This window comes from Lissotriton vulgaris, chromosome 1_1, assembly GCF_964263255.1.
Source record: "Lissotriton vulgaris chromosome 1_1, aLisVul1.2, whole genome shotgun sequence".
Lineage (NCBI taxonomy): Eukaryota > Metazoa > Chordata > Amphibia > Caudata > Salamandridae > Lissotriton > Lissotriton vulgaris.
Window position 1 is genome coordinate 1,194,735,439 of NC_141685.1, and position 26,376 is coordinate 1,194,761,814.

Here is a 26,376-nt window from a genome sequence, read left to right on the forward strand (position 1 = left end):
TCTGTTTATCAGGAGAGAGCAGCTGCGGTGAGATCACCGCCTGCCCCTCCTCCTCCTCCTCCGCCCCCGCCCACCCGAGCTCTGCTGCCTCCCGGGCTGCCTCCCGGGCTTGGTACACCGCTTCTTCTGCATTCCTTCAGCGGTGATGCCCTTCGCATGCTCTTCCTTGCACCCCCCTCCCTCCCCTGTGGAAGCTGGTTTCCGACGCTGCTGCGGAGATTGTTGTGCAACTTCTGGATCACAAGTCCACCTGTGAGATAGCTGAGTGGGCTAAGCGCGTGCAGTATAGAGGTGTGTGTGTGTGTGTGTACGCTGCTGGTGGCTTGTTGTTTCCTGAAGTCGGCTGCAGAGCGAGTCACTCACTGACCGTGCTTGCAAGTGTGCATCGGGCTCCCTCGCAGACCGAAGCCTCCTCCCCCTGCCCCTCCTGCAGCCTATGCTCCAAGACTTACATTACTAATTTACCCCTGGGGTGAGCAAATGGAGCGTAGACACCACAATGCTCTTCACGTGCAGGCTGTGGTAAACCGGAAACGTACCGCAGTCGGCTCATGTATCCATTGCTGAGAACAGACTGCTGCAGGTGATTTAGTTTCACAAGGCTTTCACAGCCCTTTATCTTTGGTAGGTCGATGGACGGAGTGTTGTTTCACCCAGCAGAAAGACGTGGACAGGAGTACAAGCACGATATACGTTTACAAGGGATATCTTAAGTTGCTTCTTCTGCGCACCAGGGGCGGCTCTAGGCTCATGGTGGCCCTGGGCAGGGACCTTAGGTAGGGGGCCCCAGAAGAGGGAGTCCGGGCGGGGCAGAGCGCGGTGGCCAGTGAGGCCAGTGAAGAGGGGGGAGGCGGGTCAGGGTGTTTGGAAGTGGAACAGAGCCGGAGGCCGCCAAATCCCTTCCAGGGGCCACCACGCAAATATGTATCCATCCTCAGGGGATTATTATATTAAGGATATATATTGGCGTGGTGGCCCCTGGGGTTTGGTGGCCCTGTGCAGGTGCACAGCTTGCACATGCCTAAGGCCGCCCCTGTGCGCACTTCGGGGATATGAAACGCTAAATAAATGCTGCCACAGCATAATCTCCATAAAGAATACCCTTTCAGCAGGGCTTTAAGTGGGCCGGGTCTCAAGGGGTCTGAGCACCGGGAGTTTTTTAAAAGAGGCCTCGAAACGGGTCTCTATCGGGCTCTGTTTTGAGCCCTGGCACAGGCGGTCCGTTTTTTTCCAGACTGCAGAGACAGCAGTTTACTGTCACTGCAGTCCGGAAAAAAGCGCCCGGGCACAAAACAGCCAGATAGAGACCCGTTTCGAGACAAGCACATGGATGTGCGCTGCCCACACTGCTCACTTCTCACTGATGGAGAAGTTACTGCATGACGTCATGCCAGGTGAGCGTTGTGGGGGAAGGGAAATCCTTTAAGAGTCATTTTCTCTCTGGATTTCTCTTCTCTTTCTGAAACGCAAGAGCAGCAACATTGTGGTGGGGTCACCAGGGCTTTAATTGGAAGCTTTTTCAATATTATATGTAACAAGATATAGTTGCAGCTTATTTATCTTATGCAACTAATAACCATTGACAAAGCCAATAGTCCGTACTTGTTGTATGTATGATGTTACTTATTGTATCACATATCTGGATGCAATGACAGAAACAGCAAAATACAAGTTGGGCGGCACACTATACTAAACAAAGATTTTTAGCGCAAGTGTTTAAAAAACAACCCCTAATTAGTAGCCACGCCCCTTTGAGAGACCCCCCAGTTTTTTCATCCCACTTAAAGCCCTGCCTTTCAGCCACTACATGGCGCTGTGTCTGAGCGCCCTACTTTGCCCCCTCCAACCTGAGACCATGGCACCGTGATTCTGAAGTGAGTGGGAAGATTTACAGCGCGTCACCGTGCCAGGGCAGCGCCTCGGACTCAGACAGCGGCAGACAGGACCCTGGACAGCCCCCCAGGCCCCTGTTCGGTGCACCTGCCAGACGGCAGCGCTTCTTGTGACCCTGCGCCGTGGCTGATGATGGCGCCAGCACTGGGACAGATGCGGAGTAATAACCAAAGGTGTGTGGGATGTGAACTCCGGTCACAACCTCTTGTCAAAGTGAACTGTTAGTAACAACTTTTCTATACAGAGGAAAGGAACCCCCCTAATTAACGAGGAGGCGTGGTCAGGCTCACAGCTGAAATACTTCCTTCTAATCCTACACATGGCAGCTGGCCAAAAGACTGTCATGTCCCCCGTGCATCGCTGTGTAAACACGAGTAATGTGAAAACCATCTGCCCGTATGCAGTCTAGTACCGAACAATTACAGCTCTCTACCCCCCCCCCCCCCCCCCTCCCTGCACCCTGGTTTAAGTAATCTGGTCTGGGTCACCACACAACACAGGGCCGCGTGCAGCACCACCAGTGCTTGATTTGTAAATAAATAAGTGGCAGGGCCCTTTTCAAGAGGCCACTGCTCCTTACCACCGCTACCAGTGGCAGTACAAACACAACTAACCATCATATATCTACAAGTGTGACATTTTAGAATGTTCCAGGCCTCCAAAGCTTGTTTTTCATAGGTGTCACTGGCGGGGCATTATCTCATTTAGAACTGATGAGTAGAGCCTGGCAGACCCTGGGGGTAGACACTAAAGTCAGGCATTGCTTGTCGCTGGATAACACCTTGTCAAGAAGGAGAAAAAGCTCTGGCCTCTGGTGACCTGGGGTCGGGGAGGGATGTGAGGGGTCCTGGGGGGACTCTGCAGCATGTAGCAAATGCTGGGATGGAATTGGGGACGGGGACCCCAAGAATGTGACAGCAGACAAGAAAACCCAGGTCTCGTGTCATTCGCCAGCCGGCTGCTCACTCTTAACCCAGCGCAGTCTTCAGCTTCACACATACCCTACACTTCTACCCCTTCCTCCCAGCTTCCCTTTCAGACCGATTTCCATGTTCACACCTCTTAATTTCGAGAAGAATCATATTGTGTTCTTAGTTGATGTGGAAGAGGCATCTCCAACTAGTAGCTCGTGAACTTGTTTCTTTCGCAGTGCTGCTTGAAAATAGCTTATTCATCTACAGGACCGAACCCGTGTCCTGGGAGTTACACATCTCGGCATCGGGCTATTATTCTAATAAACCGCGTTAAAACTTCAGAGACTGTTACCACCGCCGAGCACATGTACCAATTATGGTTCAGGTGCTGTGTGGCGGTGATGGGGGTAAGGAATAATATTTTGGGTGGTACTTTGGGTCTACATCATGTGTGCTTTGACATTATATGGCGTGAAGAAATAATTCCCTTAAACATAAGCCTGAAAAAGCAAAACCCTTTTCCGTGCTGCCACTCTGCACATAAAAAAGCTAAAAACGCGTGAGTCCTCTTTGAAATTCATTGCTCAAATTAGGTTTTTAGGAGGGCCGAAATATTAGGAACCCGGAAGGAGGCAAAATCAGGAGTGTAGCTCCTAGAGGCCATCAGCTAAACGCACAAGCACTTCAAGCAGAGGACGCAGTCACCAGCACCACTCCTTCCAGCTTCTCCTGTACGTTCATTAAAACCCAGTTACTAAAGCAACGTGCCGTTTTCTGTAACAGCTGTTACTTTTAGCGCTGCGACGTCTAAAACGTTGGAACATAGTACCACATAAAACTAGAATAAATAGTGCACCACAGAAGCTTTTAAAAACAAATAGATAAAAAACAATGCTATTTACAATACCAACAACTTCAAACTTTGCTAATGCGAGACCTATTGAATTGCAAATGCTTGTTTGGTTATAGTATCCTAATTGTAAGCGCTCCCGATTTGGTTGTTATGGGAACTGAGGCACAGAAAGTGGCTCGGTACACAGGGTCTGGTAATACCGGCTGCAATATTGCTCTAAATTGCGCGTTATTCTCTCAGGTGCACCGGGTATTTATTAGGTTCCACATCAAAAATTCCTAATAGCATGTAGTAATTGGGGTTTCCGTGCAGATTCTAACTTGATATTTGCAATTTTGGATGGTTTACACTTGAATATTTCACTTGCTTTCAGCAGGCTACATGGCAATCAGTGTCATAGCAGGACCCCTAGTCCTAATTCGTTTGATTACTCCGACCAGATCAGGATTACCATCCGACTCGTGATTGGCCACAATTTGGTTTGGCCAAGGTTACACAATGTGTCAAGGGGGAAATTGGGATTTTGATGGCAGGTTCCCTGGTCCGCAGCAAACAATTTACCCACTGCTTGGCATATGTGAAGTGTGGCACAATATAAGTTATCCATTCTGCAACACTGTACACTCCAGTCTCCAGCTCTGTCTTTTTATTACACATTGATCACTCTTCTTTGTCTCTTCCCTACCTTTTTTTAACCGCATCGCTGCTGCGGTTATTTTTGCGCTACGCGGCTTTTTTGCAAAAGCTGCGTTAGATGACGAGCTCAGCTCGTCATCCGCACATGCCCCCCGTGGCTGATGACGAGCTGAGCTCGTCATCAGCATCGAAGGGGTTAAATACTATGACTTTGTTACTACTACAGCCTCCACTTAAAGGCATTTCTGCGCATTTACCGACCTAATAGCCATGCTACAGTATGACAAGCCCTGCACATCAGTGCACTGTAAGCTGAGAGGTGGCTTGTGGTAGGTGAATTACACTGATTTCTAATGTGCTGTCATTCTTATAGGGCATAGAGTATGAGGAGAGCAGTATGTTTATGCACCTCTAGGGACACAAGACTTCATGTAAATATATAAGCCGTCTATGTGTACATGATGCAGGAGGAATTCATGGGTTATAATACTCCCACCTCTGCATCAGTGCACCATCACCAGCGCAGCCCCACCACAACAGCAATTCGGCACCAACACAGCACCACCTCAGCATCACCTCAGCACAGCACCAACTCTGCATCACTCAGCACTGCCAGAGCACATGCTCAGCACCACATGAGCACCAGCACCTCTACATCACTAAGCAACACCTCTGCATCAAACAGCACCACCTCGGCATCACCTCAGTAACACTCAGCAACACCTGAGAATCATCTTGGCACCAGCACACCACCACCTCAGCATCACTCAGCACCACATCATTCTGCCCTCGGAATCTGTGAATTCTGCCCTAGTGACCATACACTGCTTGTATTGTAATTCGGGTACTATTTCCAACCTCCACCTTCCCTTTGTTTATGTCCCACCATAACAAAGAACAGCTATAACAAACAAGCATATGAACAGGCAGGGAGAAGTTGCCAGCATTGCAAGGACAAAAAAACTAGAAGACATTTTTATGTTAATTATTTTTTAATAGGGTTGTTAAGTTGTACATAATGTCTTCTTGGTTATATATAAAGTAACAAAAATGCTTATAACACTTTTTTATTATAACTTTTCAGCTTGCTGCACAGCAGCCACGCGGCTCTACAACATAGCTTAAAGACATTGACAAAGCCAATATCTCTAGCTAAAACACTTATGAGGTTGCAAAGGCAACACCTGTTGGCTATGCCAATGCTTGTTGTTCCTTGCACCAGTGATCAGCAGCACTGTATGTTGCACTGATGCTCAGTTAAGCAGGTGCCATTGACTGATTTTCCAAAGTATACCGGTGCATCTACTGTCCTGCCATTTTAAATAGGAGTGCTGTTTAAAAAAGGATGTGAAACTGTACAAGATCCAGTACCATCTTGTAAGATACCCATGATTAACTTATTTTCCAGTATTGGTAATTCTATAGATTTGCATGTGAACCTAGATATCTCCCATGCAGGCCTTTTGGAAGTAATGTAAATTACCTGCCAAGTTTAATTTAAATGTATACTTGGGGGTTGTCGGTTAGCCTATTGGCTATTGAAAAATAGGGCTAAAGACTGAGTCAAAAGCTGATTTGCAAGTTCGGGACATGTAATGTGCAAAATAGCATTTAAATCCATAAACGGAGAGAGATCAACTGACGAAGTTAAATCACTTATTTTTGTAGCTTAATTGTGTAGGCATTCTCCTTTCTGAATCCGAGATTGGTGTTCATGATTCAAGCCCGAGTTCTTTCTTCTGCTTTAAATTCTAGTTATGTCATAGAAAATGGAGTTTGTTATCTGGTTCTTTGTGAAGCGGCGTTCCCCAAAAAGCTCGCCTTCGCATACCTCGAAGATCTGCAGTCCGAGTTTGATGAACAGCACGGAAAGAAGGTACCAACTGTGTCCAGACCGTATTCCTTCATTGAATTTGGTAAGGTATTTCCAGGATGCAACTGTCTATATTTTATGTTTTTTTCGAATGACTTGTCCTGGACTCCCATTTGAAGCGTTGTACATTCCATAATAGATAAAGCCAACAAGAGTTTGCCTGCCTTTCCCTTTCTTGGTAGAAATCAAGGAAGCTGTGAAACAAAAGATAAGAACAATTGTTACTTACCTGTAAACAGGTGGTTCTCCAATATTGGTGTCTTTCATAGATTCACATGCTTGAATATTCCCCGTCGTCGAAGTGGGAGTCCCACGGTAAATAAAATAGAAATAATACTAAATATAATAATTATATATAATAATATATATATATACATATAATACATGAAAAGAATAGAAAACATAATAGGAATCTCAAAAAACCATTCTTACATAGGAATGGTAAAGAGAAAAAACTACTGTAACACGTTAGTGTCATTATGTTAGTCCAAATTACAGCCAATCAGGCGTCGGCACCCTCTAGAACCTTCTCCTCAGAAGCTCAAGCCCTCAGATTTTCGTAGCACAAGTAATAAAGAGCGCATGAGGAGAAGAGAGCCTCTGAGGGGAAGAGGGTGGGTCGCATGTGAATCTATGAAAGACACCAATACTGGAAAACCGCCTGTTTACAGGTAAGTAACAATTGTTCTTCTCCAGTATTAGGGGTGTCTTTCATAGATTCACATGCTTGAATAGAATAGAAAGCAGTAACCTCCGAGAACTGAGATTGCAAGGCAAATAAATGGAAGAATTAAGACAGTATCAGAATAATACAGTCACGTAACATCATAGCAATCACAGTAAAACATCAAGGAGGGGGGAACAGAGGCTCACCTTATTGAAACAGATGGCGAAGCACTGCCTGTCCCACAGCGGTATCCGCATCATTGATGGCGTCCAAACAATAATGCCTGGTGAAAGTGTGCCTGCTGGACCATGTCGCTGCACAGCAAATCTGATGAAGAGGCACACCAGCAAACAAGGCGGTGGATGAAGACTTCGCCCTCATAGAATGAGCTCTCACTGAAGACTACAGTGGTTTACCAGCTCGTTGATGGCAGAAGGCAATGGCTGAGGATAGCCATCGAGCAATAGTAGGCTTAGAAACAGGATGTCCCTTACGGAAACGTCCGTAGGCGATGAACAGCTGGCCAGACTTGCGGAAGGAGGCAGTTCTAGCGATATAAAATTTAAGGCATTGTTTGATGTCCAAAGAATGCAAGCGTTGTTCCGCCGGAGACTTTGGGTCCGGAAAGAAAGTTTTTAGGAACACAGGCTCATTCAAATGAAAGTCTGTCGGTACTTTAGGTAGGAAAGAGGGGTTGGTGCGGAGCGCCACTCCGTTAGGCCTGAACTGAAGGTAGGGCGGCTTGATAGTGAAAGCGTGCAGGTCGCTCACGCGGCGAGATGAGGTCAAAGCCAAAAGAAGCGCAACCTTCCAAGTGAGGAATTTGATATCCGATTTATGGATAGGCTCAAATGGTGACTTCATAAGTTGGGATAGCACAACATTGAGGTGCCACGAGGGAGGAGGGCGCCGAACAGGTGGGAACTTGCGGAAAAGCCCTTTGAAGAATTGTCGGATGATTCTGGACGAGCAGAGGGAGGAAGAGCCATCATGCCTGAAGCGAGATATAGCAGCTAAGAAGACTCTCAGGGTAGAATGAGAGAGTCCTGACTGAGCAAGGCTTAAGAAGAATGGAAGAAGCTGCTCTGGAGTGGAATGAATGGGATGGACATTGGCTGAGATACACCAATGGCAGAATCTCTTCCACTTGAGTTTATAAGTCTTGATGGTAGACGAAGCCCTAGCTTGAGCCAGAATGTCTCTGCATTCCTGAGATAAGTTCAAATCTGCGAATTCAAGGTACTTGGGTTCCATGCCCACAATTGCAGCGTGGAGGGGTCCGGATGGCACACTAGACCCCTGTCCATCGATAGGTCTGGACGAGGACACAGAGGAATGGGCTTGCATTGGGACAACAGAAGCAGTTCTGAAAACCATGCCTGTCTCGCCCAACGAGGTGCGATCAGCAGGATGTGACAAGGTTGTCTCCGCATTTTCCCCAGCACCCGCGGTATTAGCGGAATTGGCGGAAAAGCGTATGCGAATAGATCGCACCAGTCTATCAAAAGGGCATTCCCACACGACCGGGGTGGGGATGCCAACTTGCATAAGACGGGCATTTCCGATTCTCCGGCGTTGCAAAGAGGTCTAGATGTGGGTGACCCCACTGGAGAAAAACATGATCCAGAGTTGGCTGGTGTAGTTCCCATTCGTGCGTTGAGGAGGTGGGGTCTGCTCAGAGAGTCCGCTAAAATGTTGGACACACCTGGAAGGTGGACGGCTGTCAGGGTGATCTGGTGGCGGAGAGCCCAATCCCAGATCGACTGAGCCAAGTGAGACAGATGAGGTGACTTGGTTCCCCCTTGTTTGTTCATGTAGTGCATACTGGTGGTATTGTCCGTTTGGATTAGCACTGCCTCCCCGTGAACAATCGGGAGGAATGATTTGAGCGCAAGGAAGATTGCCATTAACTCCAGCCTGTTGATATGCCACTTGCGCTGGGGCAGAGTCCACTTGCCCTTGATGGATAGGCCCTGGAGATGAGCGCCCCACCCCTCCAGGGAGGGTCTGTTGTCAGCGTGAGATCTGGTGCGTGAACGAGAAAGGACGTTCCCATTTCCAGATTTGAAAGTTGCGCCCACCAAAGCAAGCTCTTTCGCATGCGGGGTGTCACTGCGACAAGGTCGTTGAAGGAGCCGGAGACCTGACGCCATTGTAAGCCCAGTTCTTCCGGAATGGGACGGGTGCGCAACCTGCAATTTGGGATCAGTGCGATGCACGATGAAGCCATTCCCAAGAATATTTTAACGTCCGAACAGAAATGGACTGTTTTCTTCGAATGAGGGTGACCAGACGAAGGATTTTGAGACGTCGTTCGTGGGAGATAAACGCTTTGGAGAGCTTCGTATCGAGGATCGCTCCCAGGAAGGATCTGGTTTGCAGAGGTGTAAACTGCGACTTTTCGACGTTGATGGTTAACCTCAGGGACTGAAACACCTGCTGGTAAAGGCGAGTGTCCTGATGAAGCTGATGGTGGGATTGAGACTTCAGGAGCCAATCGTCCAGATATGGAAAGATTTGCACGCCTTGGAGACGCAGGTGAGCCACCACAGGAGCCAGTACCTTCGTGAACACCCGAGGAGCTGAACGGAGCCCGAAGGGTAGTACCTTGAATTGAAAGCGCATTGGTCCTACCTTGAAACGCAGGTACTGGCGATGTTGTTGGATAATAGGGACATGAAAGTATGCATCCCGAAGGTCTATGGTGGTCATGTAATCCTCGTTGGATAGTAGACGAAGGACTTCCTGCAACGTCAGCATGCGGAACGATTGGGACTTTAGGAACTGGTTGAGAGCCCTCAGAACCAGAATGGGTCTCCAATCTCCGGTCTTCTTGAGTATGAGGAAGAAACGAGAGTAAAACCCCTCTCCTCTCTGATGTTTCGGAACCACTTTGACTGCACCCTTTAACACAAGAAGACAGACCTGATGGTAAAGCTCCTCGAGGTGCGGAGGAGGCGGGCCACGAGGGGGCGTGCATGGAGGAATCTCTACGAACTCTAGTGTATGACCTCGTCGTACAATGTCCAACACCCAGCGGTCCGAGGTGATCGAGGACCACTGAGAGTAAAACAGAGATTCGACCTCCAACATTCTGATGGGAAGAGTCATTGGAGTTTAGAGTTGGATCCTCGGTAAGAGGATTTTCCTCTGTAAGGTCTGGAGGATTGCTGACGAGACTGCTGAGTGGGCGTGTAGCGTTGGCCGCTTTGATTGTAAGAGCGGTATTGCTGCCCACCTCAAACGTTGGAAGGAGTGCCGCGTCCGCGGGCACCTGGAAAGGACTGCTTCCGAAATTGCAACGTGCCCAAAGACTTTGCCGTGTCAGTGTCCTTTTTAATGGACTCCAGGGCCTCATCAATATGGGAACCAAATAGTGACTCCCCATAATAGGGCATGTCCAGTATTCTGGATTGGACCTCCTGCCTGAAGGACGTGGATTTCAGCCAACCTTGTCTTCGGAGTGCAGCCGCACTTGCAAGCAGACGGAAACCCGTACTAGCTACATCGACGGCACAGTCGATCATCTCTTCTGACGTCCTCTGTCCATCTCGAAGGATCTGTAAAGCGTCAGCCTTGGAAGCATCAGGTATGAGTTCTATGAGATCTGAAATGTCTGACCACATTTGTCTGTCATAGCGTCCCAAGATGGCTAAGGCATTGGCTGCTCGGACAGACGTAGAAGCCATCGTTGAGAACTTGCGGCCAATAGCATCCAGACGTCGACCCTCTCTATCTGGAGGGGCTGTGATAGGAGCCGCTGGGTTTCGGGCCCGACGCTGTGCGGCCTGAGTCACTACCGAGTCCGGTTTGGAGTGAGAAAGCAGGCAAGCCGGAGACCCAATCGGGGCCTTGTACTTTTTCTCAAGGCGTGGAATTTGTGCAGGCAAGGAGTTTATAGCAGTCATGAGCTTAATTCCCTCCTTCCAGACAAAATCGATGATGGGAATCGTGTGGGTCTGTTTATAAGGTTTGTCTTTAAATCATAAAGAAAACAATCCTCCTCACGTTGTGATCTTGGTAGTTTAAAGCGTAAAGCTGTTTTGTCCATTAAAAGATGGAAACTGGCGGTATCCACAGGAGGTGAATCTCCAGAATTCCCTGGCTGAGGGGAGGGCGCCTGTGCCCGATAATCATCCCAGTCCGCCATATCCGGGTCACCTGCCTCATCCGAATTGTCGGGGACTTCTCCGTCCTCACGTTCCGGGACCGCATCATCATCCACTTCCTGTGGATAGACTGTGGTATGGATCCTAACAGAAATTTGGGCCTGTGACGAAGTTGCAGGTGGTAACACAGGTGGTCGAGAAGGTGGAGGCAGCGCCACTGTAGCCGGTAATGGTGCCGGTGTAGACTGCGGCGTAGCTGGGAAACAGCGGTTATAATCATCCAGCATGTGTTGGAGATTAGAGATCAAAGTTATAGGAATGGTGGCCATAGGAACTTGAACCAGCTGTTCCTCAGACTGAGATTGCTGATCACCGACAGCCTCATCTGAATCCGTGTCTTGACACTTAATAATCAAATCAGATGGACTTTGAGCCGCTCCAAAGGTATCCCCTTCTTGTTCTGAGTCTGAGTCAGGCTCAGATGTGGTGGCAAACATTGGAGAAGGAGGTTGCATCTCAGGATCAGAGAGCTGGTGATACGGAATCTTGTCGTGATGATGAGAAGATTCTGAAGCCTTCAAGGGTACTAACGGCAACGAGGCAAACTAAGTCGGTGCCGCCGTTAACGGTGCCGTCGTCAATAACGCCGACGATACTGGCTTGGCCGTCGCCGAAGACGGTTTTGAGGAAATCATCGTCGACGGAATCGTCGACGGAATTGTCGTCGGAGCCACTGTCGACTGTCGATCAGCTGTAGACGAGGCCGTCGACGAAGCAATCGTAGACGGAACGGTCGTCGACGCCCGTGTAGCTTCAGTAGACGGCGTCTTCGCCGATGAGTCTTTGCTCGACGTTGTCTTCGTCGATGGTATCTTCGTCGATGAGTTCTTAGTCGACGGAGTCGTCGACAACGACGAGGACTTCTTGAAGACTTTCGTCGACGAAGATTCTTTCTTCTTCGTCGACGAGGAAATGGGAATCGTCGACGGAACTGGTTTGGAAGGCAAGGCAACCCTCGTCGACGTGGAAGCTGTCGACGAGATTGTCGCCGAAGAAGACAAAGCTGATGTGGTAGTCAGTGTCGTCGTCGAGGATGTAGCCAAAGCTGTTCTCGTCGTCGGAGCGCGCGTCGACGGCGGAACTTTTAGAGGCGTGAAAACACCTCGAGAGGCAGCAGAAGACGCCTGAGAGCCAGGTCTCGTGGGCGTAACAGTGGTAGGAGTGGTTGACGACACCACAGAAGCTAGAGGCAAGGCTAACTTCATCTTTGTAAGGAAAGGAGATGGAACATCCTGTAAACTACCACATTTAGAAGCTGCTGAAGAAAGTCCAGAATGAAAACTTTCTGCGTCTGACAGGGCTGAATCCTTGTCTTTCAGACGTTGAAGCCAAAGGAGAAGGCAGCCTTCCCTGTCCTTCAGAGTCTTAGTAGAAAAAGTTCTACAGAACTTGCAGCTGCTGGCCTCATGATTAGGGTATAAACTATATATACACTTCTGATGGGGGTCCTTTTCAAAAAGGCGCAGCTTCCCACAAGAGGAACAAGGTCTAAATAAAGACTTCTTACTTGACATGTTGTGAAAAACACTGGGAATATATGAGTAGAGTTAAAAAACTGAGCAGAGCTCAGGGAGACTCCTTCACACGACGTGCGGTAGAAAATCTAAGGGCTTGAGCTTCTGAGGAGAAGGTTCTAGAGCACGGGTACTCATAGTACGGCCCGCGGGCCGCAGGCGGCCCGGCCGGACTTCTTTGGCGGCCCGCGGACCTTGCTAGTCAATTCCTTGAAGTAAACATAGAAGATGGCCGCAGGAGCATACGTTTCCTCCTGCGGTCCTCTCGTGACGTCACGCACGGCACCCGGCGGGAAGCACAGGCCCTTTAAAAGTCAGCTGTAACTAGCGTTTTTACAGCTGACTTTTAAAGGACCTTCCTGTGTCCGTGGTGACGATGTCCTCACAGCCCGCAGAATCTTCACTGCTGCCTGTGATCACCCGGAGATTCTTCAGGGCCACTTTACCTGCAGGTATGTTTAACAATGCCAAGTTTTAACTGCCTCACTAAACACCTTTGTAAGTCACCACTTTAAGCAAAATGCTTCGTGCTGAGACAGGAAGAGATAGAAATACGGCTTTCATCAACAGAACGGGAACTTGCCTGCTCAGGATCTCCTTTAAGCTCCCCATTTGTCAGTGCCCTAGTATTTGATGCACGCGCACGGACGTTAATGTATTTTTAATCCCCCCGTTTGCCGAAAATAAGCCATGTTCATACACTTTTCCTAAGTATTTAAGGCCTGGAGTTAAAATAGTAAATAATTCTCGCCTCGAATATTTGGGGGCATTTTCTAAGCCTCTCCTCCCAGCTTCAGGAGAAGCATAGAAATACAGGCACTTCCGGGAGCACAGGCAGACTGGACATCTCGAATGGTTAAAACACCGGCATAACTGCACACAGAAGAAGCTTACCGAAGAAAGTGGAAAACGTTAAAGTTAGCTTCAGTTTACCGAAGGAGGATTCATTTTCACGTCTTTCTTTTGAATGTTTTATGATAACACTGCAGTTTTCCACGTAGATAAATCATGGCGCATTTTCTTTAAAACATTTTTAATGAAGAAATGCCTTTGACGACAGAAGGATGCGAGTGGGTGCATTGGGGCCCCCTGCTGGCAGTGCAGCCTGTCCTACAGCATTCGAAGACCTATCTGGTGCATACAGTGCTTTTCCAGCTAGGCTGGGGTCCGAGTAGTTTATTTCGCTTTAGGTCTGCCTAATAAGACATCTCAGGGAAGTGTTTTATGTTGACGTTCACCAGGTGTTTTTTTTTCTTCAAATCCGGCGTCTGTTCTCCGTCATAGAGGGAAAGAGCATTGACAAAAGCTAGTAGGTCAGGCTGTGTAATCTTGCGGTGAATACAGCCATCCTGCTCACCCAATACTAAACCCCCCTTCATCAATACATAAAACTATGCGCCTTTCAGATGTCGACTAAAAAACACGTTCTGCAGAACCCTGATGCCTTTGTAGAACCAAAACTGTGGCATTTTCGTGTTGAAACTCTGAACTATTTTTGTAAAGAACCCTAAATTGCCCATATTTTCACTCAAGTGTTATGAAATGCAGTCCAAGAAAATAACTGATAACTGTTTGTGGTTTACATGCCTAAAACGATTAAAATAAGCATATGCAGTGTAACCTACCTCACTACCTTTCTTTCTCAACTTACTTTTGCCTCTTTCTGCTGCTCTGTATACTTTTTTGGGCTACCACATACTTCCCCCTCTAGTCCCGCCCACTCTAGCCCTGACCCCCCCCCCCCCCACTGACCCAGCCCCACTGATGCGGCCCTCGGCCACAAACCACACTGTAAATTTGGCACCCGAGAGAAAGTTTGTGAGTACCCATGTTCTAGAGGGTGCTGACGCCTGATTGGCTGTAATTTGGACTAACATAATGACACTAACGTGTTACAGTAGTTTTTTCTCTTTACCATGCATTCCTATGTAAGAATGTTTTTTTGGGATTCCTATTATGTTTTCTATTCTTTTCATGTATTATATGTATATATATATTATTATATATAATTATTATATTTAGCATTATTGCTATTTTATTTACCGTGGGACTCCCACTTCGACGACGGGGAATATTCAAGCATGTGAATCTATGAAAGACACCCCTAATACTGGAGAACAGGGAATGTCTTTAGAGGATTTAAGATTTCACACAAGAAGTATTGGTGTGTTCTGAAGTTGCAATAGTTTGCACAGCTTTTAGTGATGAAAACAGTCTGAAAAATTCCTGCAGTAAGTACGGGATCACTTGTCTGTGAACAGATTAAAGGTGAGTTGTTCTGTAAAGAGTTTAGAGAATCCTAGTTTAAGAAGCATGATGGCATGCTATTAGCCCTTCAAACACAATCTGATCCCTGAAATGGGTTATTATTTGTTTTTAGCTAGAGTCTCCTTCTCCTGACACGTCCTGGTGACTTTTAAGGTGGAAAAGCACCAATAGGAGAGCATCAAGATCACATAGCTGGTGCTTTCTGTGGGTCTGGTACCACACTGTCCTGCCCGAGTTCATGCATCGGAATACCTGCACTCGGAGAATAAGCTGGCTCCTCCTGGCATGACATGAAAGGAAATGCATGACACATTCGTTGCCAAAGAGCCTGCACTACCTGCTCCTCCGTGGAAGGCTTGAGGCAAATTTCCAAGTATAGTCTGCATGAAGATAGCTTTTGCCTGTGCCGTGATCTAAATTTATGCAAAGCAGTATTTTCCCTCTCTAGTACTTAGCCCTGTGAGATAATGTGCAGAGCTTTGATAGAAATACGGGACTCGAATGAAGACAATGGGTGCCGTTCCAGATGAATAAGAAGTTTAAACAGGTTTCAAAGTGCCGGCTATTAAAAAGCTGCACAAGCTGGCACCTTTTAGATTCTAGCCCTCTGCCTTTTGGTAAAGAAGGTTACACACAATTTTCTTTATAATAAGCAATTGCTAGAAAATATTTTTTGCAGCTCATATAGAAATCTAATTAGATGTCTGCATGTATGTGGCACTCCTATAGTGCAAACCAGACAAAAGGCAGTGGAGTGCCATGCAGGTTCCAAGAGAAGCATAAAGTCAGTTGGTTTGTGAACTGTATGTTCGTTTGCTTCATTTCTATAACGCGAACCTAGACAAAAAAAGATGGGCCGCTCGCTGCTGCCTAGAGCTATGTAGATTTTGCTACACTGCAGTCATCAATTTATGCCAAAATAGGAAACAGGAATGTTAATTCATACCTTGAACATGAACATGCTACCAGACCTGCAGGTCTAGTGACTTGAATCATCTTCTCATCCTAACAGTAATGCCCTTGACCCAGTAATTGGTCTCACATTGCAAATGTTCTGTTTTAACGAGTTGCCATTTTTTTCATCATCATATGATGGCACCTTCAAATATGTGAGTTCAAAAACTCTTTTGTTTTAATTATAAGACTAAACTTTTGCTACATGCATAAAAAGAATCTAGCTCACATATACGATGCACATGACCCCGGACTTGCCTTAGTTCACAACCAGCACTGTTATCAGGACAGGAACAGGAATATTTCTCAATTCGATTAAAAACTCACTTTTAGTAAATATATCACTAAAGCATGATATGGTAGCGCACTGTCATTCACAGCTCATGTTCCATTGAAATGACCACAAACGTTCCCATTGACATGCAGTTTGACAGATAAAACTATATAGCATACAAACGATAATGTGTGGAAATCGAGTTTCAGCAAATATTTATCATTTGCACATAACCAAGTAAAGTGTTCCGATTTGTTTTGACATCTGTGTTTCATCACACTTCAGAATTACAAAAAAAGTGCTTTCTGAACTGCTGATACATCTTGAAGTATACATATGGTTTAATTACAAGCTATATAATTGTGTGTTAAATCATACAGCCTTTCTTTCCACACCCCCTGGACCCCAGCACGATTATTAGACAGTTCACTTTACATAATCCTCTACCTTTGCGTTCAGAAAAAGAAAATAAACTGTATTGTTCAGTCACTTTCTGAATATTCAGAACATCCAGTGGTCGAAGTAGGGGGGAAAAAGTAGGGTAACTGTGGGTGGAGAATCAGAGGGCGGGAATAATCCGTGGATTGGGTCAGTGGGTGGATTCAGAGGGGGGGGGCAGGAAGAGCAAAGTATCCCAATTTTTAGTATTTGTTTCCCATTTAACTAACCAGTTACAGCTTATTACGTTATATAATTTAACCAATGGATACACATGTTTATTTAAGGTTTAATATGAGTTATTGACAATAAAATACATTCACAAAGTGGGATACGTTTCCAATCACAGAATGTCCCAAATACCCTTAAAAGTGGAACCGCAAGCCATTTGTCTCCCAGCCATGGAGTTTTTGTCATCAGCACTTCTCCTCCCTTTTTCTACAAGAGCAGTTCAAACATGAATGGCAAAATATCCTAGTTTGCAAATGTTTTCCACATAATTATGGCTCTGCCGTATTTGCCACATAATACATCATCTGCTGCATAATCTGACGATTTTAACTAATAAATTGTTTATTGCTCAAATGGATCAAAAGTTACTAACACATTTGACTTTTGCTGCTGTGAAGTGGAGGGCCCTTTGTAAAGGTTGACTGGTCACCGTTCTCACTGCTGCAGTCGTATGTTCCACTGGTAATAATAAGGAAAAATCTTTGCAGAGACTGTTAGCATGTGTAAAAATGTCAAAATAATAAGGAATCAGAAAATGTACAGCACCACTAATACCAGTGTAGGGTGTCAGAGCACTTTACATAACGCATATTAAACAGACAATAAATCATACATGTGTAAATCACTGTATAGGAAATGTTACATATGACAAAGGACTACAAGGTGTAGGAGTCACATGACACCAAAAATATCAACAAAGGGAGTGAAGAGGTGGTGCAACAAGGCACCGCGGTGGGCTAATCCTCCTCTTATGAACGTCTAAATAATCAACAAAGACCACCTGAAACAGACATACAATACATATTCCGATGGTGTTGGAATACACTCAGTGTGTTAAAATACCCCTCACACACCAAAAGGGCCCTTGGTGTCATGCTTCATCATCGGGGTCTTCCCGCCCCCGCTGCGGGACGGGGCAGTGCTGCGACAAGCGGCTACGCCGGAGCACCTTTTAATTGTGAGTACTATGTGAGTGATAATGGAGTGAGTGTCAGTGAGGTCAGAAGTGATGAACAGTGAAATTAAAGTTAAAAAATACCTGGCCTGGTGTTTAGAAAAAATTATTTAATAGGCACTGGCTGGTATCGTTAAAAGGGGTGAGGCGGAGTGCAAGATCGGGTTACTAGTCTTGCTCTCCTGTGTGGGTCAACATGTTTCGGGGCGACATGCCCCTTCGTCAGGACCGGGATGTATAGATCCCCCTGTCACTCACTAATGCGCTCCCACAGATAGAGAGTGTTGTGTTTGATCAATGTGTATAAATAATTTAAATACACGTGAAAGAAGCTCGGTCAGTAATACTGATGATGTAAGCCTGCAAGGATAAGAACACAGGATTTTAGAAAGAGCGCGGATCCCAATGCGCTTTACTAATGAATACCTGTAAGGAATGAAAATACACATAGGGGAAGAAAACACACTTTAGGCTGTTACATGTCACGCCAAAGACTTCTTAGGGGGACCTGGATAGCCGGATATGGAAAAGACAAAATATATAGAACTGTGGAGAAAAGCATTCATGGGCTTATTGCCTGGCTGGCCGAGGATTTCCCGGAGGGGCCAGGTAACTTCACAGGGTGCAAATGGGAAGGAAAAAACACACATAAAAATGTATACATACATACACACACCAATATAAAGCATCAAAAACTAGCAAAGAGATGCTTATTCACTTTTTATACATACTTATTGAATGATGAGACAATGCCCCATGAGCCAAGCTGGGCGAAGGGTATAGAGGGTCCAACTGTGGGGAGACATGGAGAGATAATGCCAGGACCTAGATTAGCTTTTTACCCTGAGTGAATTAAGGTAGTGTATACCAGGTCAGGACTGTCGGCTATGCCGTACTTACTCAACCCCCACACCTCAGTGCTTCCTCCTTCGTCAGTGGCTTCCGTGGTAATGGTAAGCCGGGGCAGGGCGGGTCTTATATAGTGAGGCCGTGGCTTGTTAGCAGAGCCTTAATTAATTAACTCGAAACCGATGTGCGTGTTCGGTCGAGTGGTTTGGGCGTGTGACCAGAGCGGCCATTGTTAAATGTCCGAGGTCGGCTGGGCCGGGATAGGTATTGGCAAGGGTCGGTTGCATTTCCCTTACGATAGGTAGTAGTTGGCGGAGGGGGTGGGTAGAATGCTAGGATACATCCCAGGTCCGCTCTGATGCTAGTATCTGCGTGTCAGGCGACACATGCGCCTGCGCGGTGAAGTGTCTACACTCCGCGCATGCGCAGTAGAGCTGCATAGTGACTATCTTGTCGCGCATGCGCGGGAGGGAGGTGTTCCTCCGCGCTGCTCATCAGGAGCCTGGGGGGGTTTTTTTCAATGGAAATACGGAGGGACGCTTATGAAGATGTATAAATCATTGTCAAAGCGGAACATGTGTTATTTATCAACTGTCCTGTAGGCAGAGGTTGTACATGGGTGAAGACTGATATTCTCAAATTATGTTCCACTTACTTATAGGTGGGAAAATAAAGAGGCTCTTGTTAGGTTACAGCTATTCAGAGCGAAAAACTCTTATTTTTTGCACACAGTTTGTAAAAAGGAATAAATAAAATAAAAATTCGAGATTTTCATACATATTTACACATCATGTCGGCCAGGACCACATTGCAGGTTTCTGTGATTGCTGGTGGGACACGATGGTGTTGAGTTTTATATTAGTACTGTATTAAGGTCCCGAACTATGGAACTCGCTTAGGTTTTAATCATGCCTTAAATTGCGACCAAGGAATATCGTCATTTAATCCTGTGAGATGCGTGCCCAAGCGATAGACCCAACGTTGCTCTTTTGCAAGAAGGTCCTTGTCACTCCCGTAGGCTTCTATGACTGTCCATTGCAGATCGTCTATACTGTGACCCATTGTGGCATAGTGGGTGGCCATTCTTGTGGTAGTTTTTTTGCAACGTACGTTGCTTCGATGTTCGCCCATTCGTATCTTGACCGGTCGTGTGGTCATGCCAATGTACTCTTTTTTACATGGGCAGGTGATCAAATAGACCAAATTCCGGCTATTACAGTTGGTAAAGGAACGTTGTTCCCATGTGGATTTGTTAGAAAAAGTTATGTTACGACTTTTTTTTGTATATTGACAGGATGTGCACGAGCCACATGGGTGGTGCCCTCCAATGGTTGAAATGGCAGAGGGTCTCTCGTTCGTGAGTTGTTTAGGTCTCGTGTGGACCAGCAGATCCTTCAGGTTCTTACCACGCCTGTGTGCAAACATTGGTTTTGGGAAATCTAGTTTTCCGCAATTCAAAATTTTCCAGTGTCTGTTCACAATTTTTGTGATCTGGTTCGAATTGGTGTTGTACGTTGTGACACAAATCGGGCGTTGGTCTTGTTCTTTTTCTGCTGTAGTTTCCAAAAGGGCATCTCGGTTGTTGTTCCGTGCTCTCTTAAAACCCTTGTTGACTACCTTGCTAGGATAGTTCCTGTTACTGAGCTTAGTTTTCAAATCAGCTGCTTGGGTTTTAAAATCTTGGATAGCGCTGCAATTACGCCTAAGGCGAAGGAACTGGCCATAGGGTAAATTGTCACGTAGATGTCGTGGATGGAAGCTACTATATAGTAACAGACTGTTTTTAGCCGTGGGCTTGAAATGAGTACATGTCTCTAGTTTGCCATTAGAGGGGTAGATATTCAAATCAAGGAAAACAAGGTTTTCATTAGAGGCTGTGTGGGTGAACTTGAGGAACCGATCTTGTTGGTTCAGCCAAGTCATGAATTGTACCACAGAGTTTTGATCACCCCTCCAGATGACTAATACGTCATCTATGTATCTTTTCCATGCGACCACATGGTTCTTATAGGGGTTCTGGTCGTTCAGGATTCTGGTGGCTTCGAGATGGTGCACATAGAGCCCTGCTAGGCTCGGCGCACAGGTGCTGCCCATACTCGTGCCGTGTTTTTGTAGGTAGTATGTGTTTTCATACATGAAGAAATTCTTTTTTAGGGTCATGGAGATGCATTCAAGGACCACTTGCCTCGGGGTGTGGTACGCCCATGGGGTTGAGAACAGGACTTCCTCAATAATTTCTAGAGTCTCTCGGTGGGGGAGACTCGTGTAGAGACTCTCTACATCCAGTCCCAACAGGAGGTCGTGTTCGGGGTCAAAAGGTATCTCTTTTACCAACTGTAGGACTGCTTTCGTGTCTTTTAGATAAGTACTCGTCTTCTGTACTATTGGTCTAAGGAAAGCGTCCGCAAATTTTGATAAGGGTTCAAGGATTGACTGGATTCCCGATACTATAGGGCGCCCAGGTGGATGTGGGGCGTCCTTATGAATCTTGGGGATGGTGTAGAAATACGGAGTTTTTGGATTCTTTTGAATCAGAAAATCGCTCTCTTGTTTTGTGAGCCAGTCGTGTGCCATTGCTTCCTCAATCATTATGAGGATACAGATCCTGACTTCTTCAGTCGGGTCTTCCCTCAGTATTTGATAATTGCGTCTGTCCTCAAGTAGTTTCCTACACTCCTTATCATAGTTGGTATATGTTTGTATCACCGTCGCTCCGCCCTTGTCGGCAGGCTTGATTACAATCGTTTCATCATTAGCCAGTTCATACAAGGCCGTTCTCTCAGCTGTGGAGGTGTTGTTAAAGACATCCCCACTGTCAGTGGTTAGTTTTTCCAGATCTGCCATAACTGCCTTTTCAAAGGTTAACAGTTCAACCGGTAGCGTAGAGTCTAGAGGTGTGAAAGAGGATTTGTTCTTCAGGCCTGTATCTGTTTGGACATTCATTTCATTGTTAGAGTCCTGAAAAAAAGCTTTTAGCTTAAGTTTTCGCGTAAACTCTTTCATCTCTTGGCAGAGTTTGAATTTATCCATTTTATGGGTAGGGACGAAGCCCAAGCCCTTACTTAGGACATTCTCCTGAGCTTCCGTTAGTAAGTGGTCAGACAAGTTTACAACTAAGTTCCTCGACTGGTTGACGCTGTTTGACTCCGGGTTGATACCCCTAGGGGTTGCGCTGGCTGTTGATTCCAGTGTACCTGTGTACCTTTCCGGTTGCGGCCCTTTCTTGTTCCTTGGCGCTGGCCTAAAAAAGGCGGTTGGCCATAGTGGTTAAAGGGGGGCATTTGTTGGTCCCACGGTGGGAATTGATTCCCCATGAAGACAGGCCCTGGTGGATATTGCATGAAGCCGGGAGGTCCTTGCATGAAGGGAGGTGGTCCTTGATATGGGCCCCAACCTCTTCCACCTCGTGGATAGCCTCTGCCAGAGAATTGTGTACCTCCTCGTGTGCTCTGGTTGCTGTTTCTACTGGAGTTTGACCCGTTAGAACTAGTATCGGACATGTCAGTGTCCTGGTCATTGTTCTGATTTTTGGATACATGGTCTTTTTTAATGTACGGGTAAATACGTTCATGCGTGAAGTTCTCTGTGTCTTTTTTGTGTTTTTTATACTTATTCTTTTTGAGGGTGCACTCAAACTCTGTCATTTCTTGATTTAGTTCCTCCAGTCTTTTTTTCAGAATGGCTGGGGCAAGGTAACTTTTTATCTTCACTTCTAACTGGGTTATCTCAATCTTGAGTTCTTGTGTTAGTTTGGTTGCAGTTTTTACTATAAGGACTAGCCAGTCCCTAGTACACTTCCAGCTTATAAGAGACCAATCCCTCTTAAATTCTAGATCGTGCGTGAAGATAAATGGTTCATTCTTCACTATTAGGCCGGGAGGGGCCGTCTTTGATTTCAAATATTCGGACATGAGTAGGCCGTGCAGGGCTGTCTTTATCTGCGTTCTCCTCAGGGCTGCCAACTCGTCCCAGTCACCTTCGTTGATGCCTGGTTCAGTGTTGCTCAGCCCTTCGAATGGGCGTAGGTTTGCTAGGATCCTGTCGACCTCCTCATCGTCAAATGCGAGGCCTCCAGCTTCCTCCATTGAGGCTGGTAAGGAGTATGTATATTAGGTGTGTGTGCGTGGAAGGTTGAGACTATGTGTGTAGGGAAGGGGTGCAAAAGGAAAAAGGAAAAGTAGAAAAAACCGAGTTGGCTGTTCTACTAAAGGCCAGAAGTTCTGGTAGGCTCTAAATGGAGCGGTAGAACTCCCACAGCTGCGCGCTGTCTCAAAAACCAAAAATATCAACAAAGGGAGTGAAGAGGTGGTGCAACAAGGCACCGCGGTGGGCTAATCCTCCTCTTATGAACGTCTAAATAATCAACAAAGACCACCTGAAACAGACATACAATACATATTCCGATGGTGTTGGAATACACTCAGTGTGTTAAAATACCCCTCACACACCAAAAGGGCCCTTGGTGTCATGCTTCATCATCGGGGTCTTCCCGCCCCCGCTGCGGGACGGGGCAGTGCTGCGACAAGCGGCTACGCCGGAGCACCTTTTAATTGTGAGTACTATGTGAGTGATAATGGAGTGAGTGTCAGTGAGGTCAGAAGTGATGAACAGTGAAATTAAAGTTAAAAAATACCTGGCCTGGTGTTTAGAAAAAATTATTTAATAGGCACTGGCTGGTATCGTTAAAAGGGGTGAGGCGGAGTGCAAGATCGGGTTACTAGTCTTGCTCTCCTGTGTGGGTCAACATGTTTCGGGGCGACATGCCCCTTCGTCAGGACCGGGATGTATAGATCCCCCTGTCACTCACTAATGCGCTCCCACAGATAGAGAGTGTTGTGTTTGATCAATGTGTATAAATAATTTAAATACACGTGAAAGAAGCTCGGTCAGTAATACTGATGATGTAAGCCTGCAAGGATAAGAACACAGGATTTTAGAAAGAGCGCGGATCCCAATGCGCTTTACTAATGAATACCTGTAAGGAATGAAAATACACATAGGGGAAGAAAACACACTTTAGGCTGTTACATGTCACGCCAAAGACTCAGGCTCCTGATGAGCAGCGCGGAGGAACACCTCCCTCCCGCGCATGCGCGACAAGATAGTCACTATGCAGCTCTACTGCGCATGCGCGGAGTGTAGACACTTCACCGCGCAGGCGCATGTGTCGCCTGACACGCAGATACTAGCATCAGAGCGGACCTGGGATGTATCCTAGCATTCTACCCACCCCCTCCGCCAACTACTACCTATCGTAAGGGAAATGCAACCGACCCTTGCCAATACCTATCCCGGCCCAGCCGACCTCGGACATTTAACAATGGCCGCTCTGGTCACACGCCCAAACCACTCGACCGAACACGCACATCGGTTTCGAGTTAATTAATTAAGGCTCTGCTAACAAGCCACGGCCTCACTATATAAGACCCGCCCTGCCCCGGCTTACCATTACCACGGAAGCCACTGACGAAGGAGGAAGCACTGAGGTGTGGGGGTTGAGTAAGTACGGCATAGCCGACAGTCCTGACCTGGTATACACTACCTTAATTCACTCAGGGTAAAAAGCTAATCTAGGTCCTGGCATTATCTCTCCATGTCTCCCCACAGTTGGACCCTCTATACCCTTCGCCCAGCTTGGCTCATGGGGCATTGTCTCATCATTCAATAAGTATGTATAAAAAGTGAATAAGCATCTCTTTGCTAGTTTTTGATGCTTTATATTGGTGTGTGTATGTATGTATACATTTTTATGTGTGTTTTTTCCTTCCCATTTGCACCCTGTGAAGTTACCTGGCCCCTCCGGGAAATCCTCGGCCAGCCAGGCAATAAGCCCATGAATGCTTTTCTCCACAGTTCTATATATTTTGTCTTTTCCATATCCGGCTATCCAGGTCCCCCTAAGAAGTCTTTGGCGTGACATGTAACAGCCTAAAGTGTGTTTTCTTCCCCTATGTGTATTTTCATTCCTTACAGGTATTCATTAGTAAAGCGCATTGGGATCCGCGCTCTTTCTAAAATCCTGTGTTCTTATCCTTGCAGGCTTACATCATCAGTATTACTGACCGAGCTTCTTTCACGTGTATTTAAATTATTTATACACATTGATCAAACACAACACTCTCTATCTGTGGGAGCGCATTAGTGAGTGACAGGGGGATCTATACATCCCGGTCCTGACGAAGGGGCATGTCGCCCCGAAACATGTTGACCCACACAGGAGAGCAAGACTAGTAACCCGATCTTGCACTCCGCCTCACCCCTTTTAACGATACCAGCCAGTGCCTATTAAATAATTTTTTCTAAACACCAGGCCAGGTATTTTTTAACTTTAATTTCACTGTTCATCACTTCTGACCTCACTGACACTCACTCCATTATCACTCACATAGTACTCACAATTAAAAGGTGCTCCGGCGTAGCCGCTTGTCGCAGCACTGCCCCGTCCCGCAGCGGGGGCGGGAAGACCCCGATGATGAAGCATGACACCAAGGGCCCTTTTGGTGTGTGAGGGGTATTTTAACACACTGAGTGGAGTCACATGACAACCATACTAGTAGACAGCATGGTTTAATAGTGATTGGTCTGGAGAAACACAAACTCAGAATTGAAAACGTAATACCATGGTTGGGGGTTCTTTTTAATAATCAGAATTGATTTCTACCCAAGTGAACATGAGGATAATCAAAGACTGGGGAAAAAATTATAACGCTCTAATTTATACCTTGCAATTTGCATGCAGCCCTTACATGACAGTTATTAGCTCATTGTTCTATGTTAGGATTTCAGGATTTTAACTTATTAACTGCAAGTAACAATAGGGTCTCTCTGACAAAAGCAGTAACCCACTGACCTATTTACATTATGCATACTTTGTGATCTGCATGTTATATGTTCTTAGCAGCAGGCATGTTAACCCTCTGCGTTTCCTTTTCATGAGTCAAAACGTCCACCAGACAAAACACCATGCCTCTCAATCACTGAAGTTATCATGACATTTTTGTTGTTGCCGAAAATTGTTGGAGGCCAAGAAGGAGGCAGTAAGTGCTGATAAAACCATATTATACTTGCAAACATGACGCCCCACCTGAAGTTAGCGCCAGCCGCGGTCCATGCAGGTAACTGCAGTGGGGCTAGTTAAGGGGGGACTTCGAGGGACGATGGCGAGGGAAAATTAATTATTTATTTATTTAATTTTCTCTCTGCATCGTCCCTCGAAATCCCCCATTAACTGGCCCCTCTGCCCCACCGTGGTTACCTGCACGGACCGCGGCTGGTCAGTGCCTGAAGCGGTCGCACTGCCCTGGAGCCACCCTGCTCAAGGGTCCTGTGACCTGAGCCACTGTCACTCTATGGTGCGCTTCTTCAAAGGCCTGCCTGAAAGACTGGAGGTGACCTTCAGAATGAATTGTGGCGGACAGGCCTTCAATGTTAACCCACACTTGCCACTGGTAGGGTCCATCTGCTGGTGCTAAGACACCAGGGCTTTTAAGATCTTGTGAGGCCTTCTAAGGTCTAGCATGGGAATGTGCTCCCTCAGGGGTAGTGGTCTGGTGGACTAGTCATGAAGGCTGAACCTGGTTCCCCAGTTCCAAATTCAGCAGCTCTGAACATATTGCCACATCCCCTCCCCCACTGAACACTATACTGCCCCACTGAGACAAACTTGCAATTCACTGACTTGCTATAAACACCTGGCTGTGACTCAATTCAAATGATGCACTACACAAGAGCAATATGCTGGCTACATTTTGTTTTCAACTTCCTAGAAAAAGCAAACACTCATAAGGAATGCAAGATTAAGTAAGGCATGTGAAATGTAAGCAGGAATAACAAGGTTACCTTTTTCTTTTTACACTTATTGTTCAGAAATTAGTGAGGGCTTTGCCTG

At 46.4% G+C, this 26,376-nt stretch overlaps 1 protein-coding gene across 2 annotated transcripts in view; it reads left to right on the forward strand.

Moving 5' to 3' along the window:
• Window positions 1-26,376, forward strand: part of SEC22B (SEC22 homolog B, vesicle trafficking protein) — a 158,944-nt gene that overhangs the window by 117,833 nt on the left and 14,735 nt on the right. The window contains exon 3 of one of the 2 annotated variants that reach the window (XM_086964448.1): window positions 6,052-6,212. In XM_086964448.1, the coding sequence (XP_086820574.1) occupies window positions 6,052-6,212 (161 nt within the window). The remainder of the gene's footprint in view (window positions 1-6,051; window positions 6,213-26,376) is intronic. The other variant, XM_086964449.1, reaches the window with a different exon arrangement.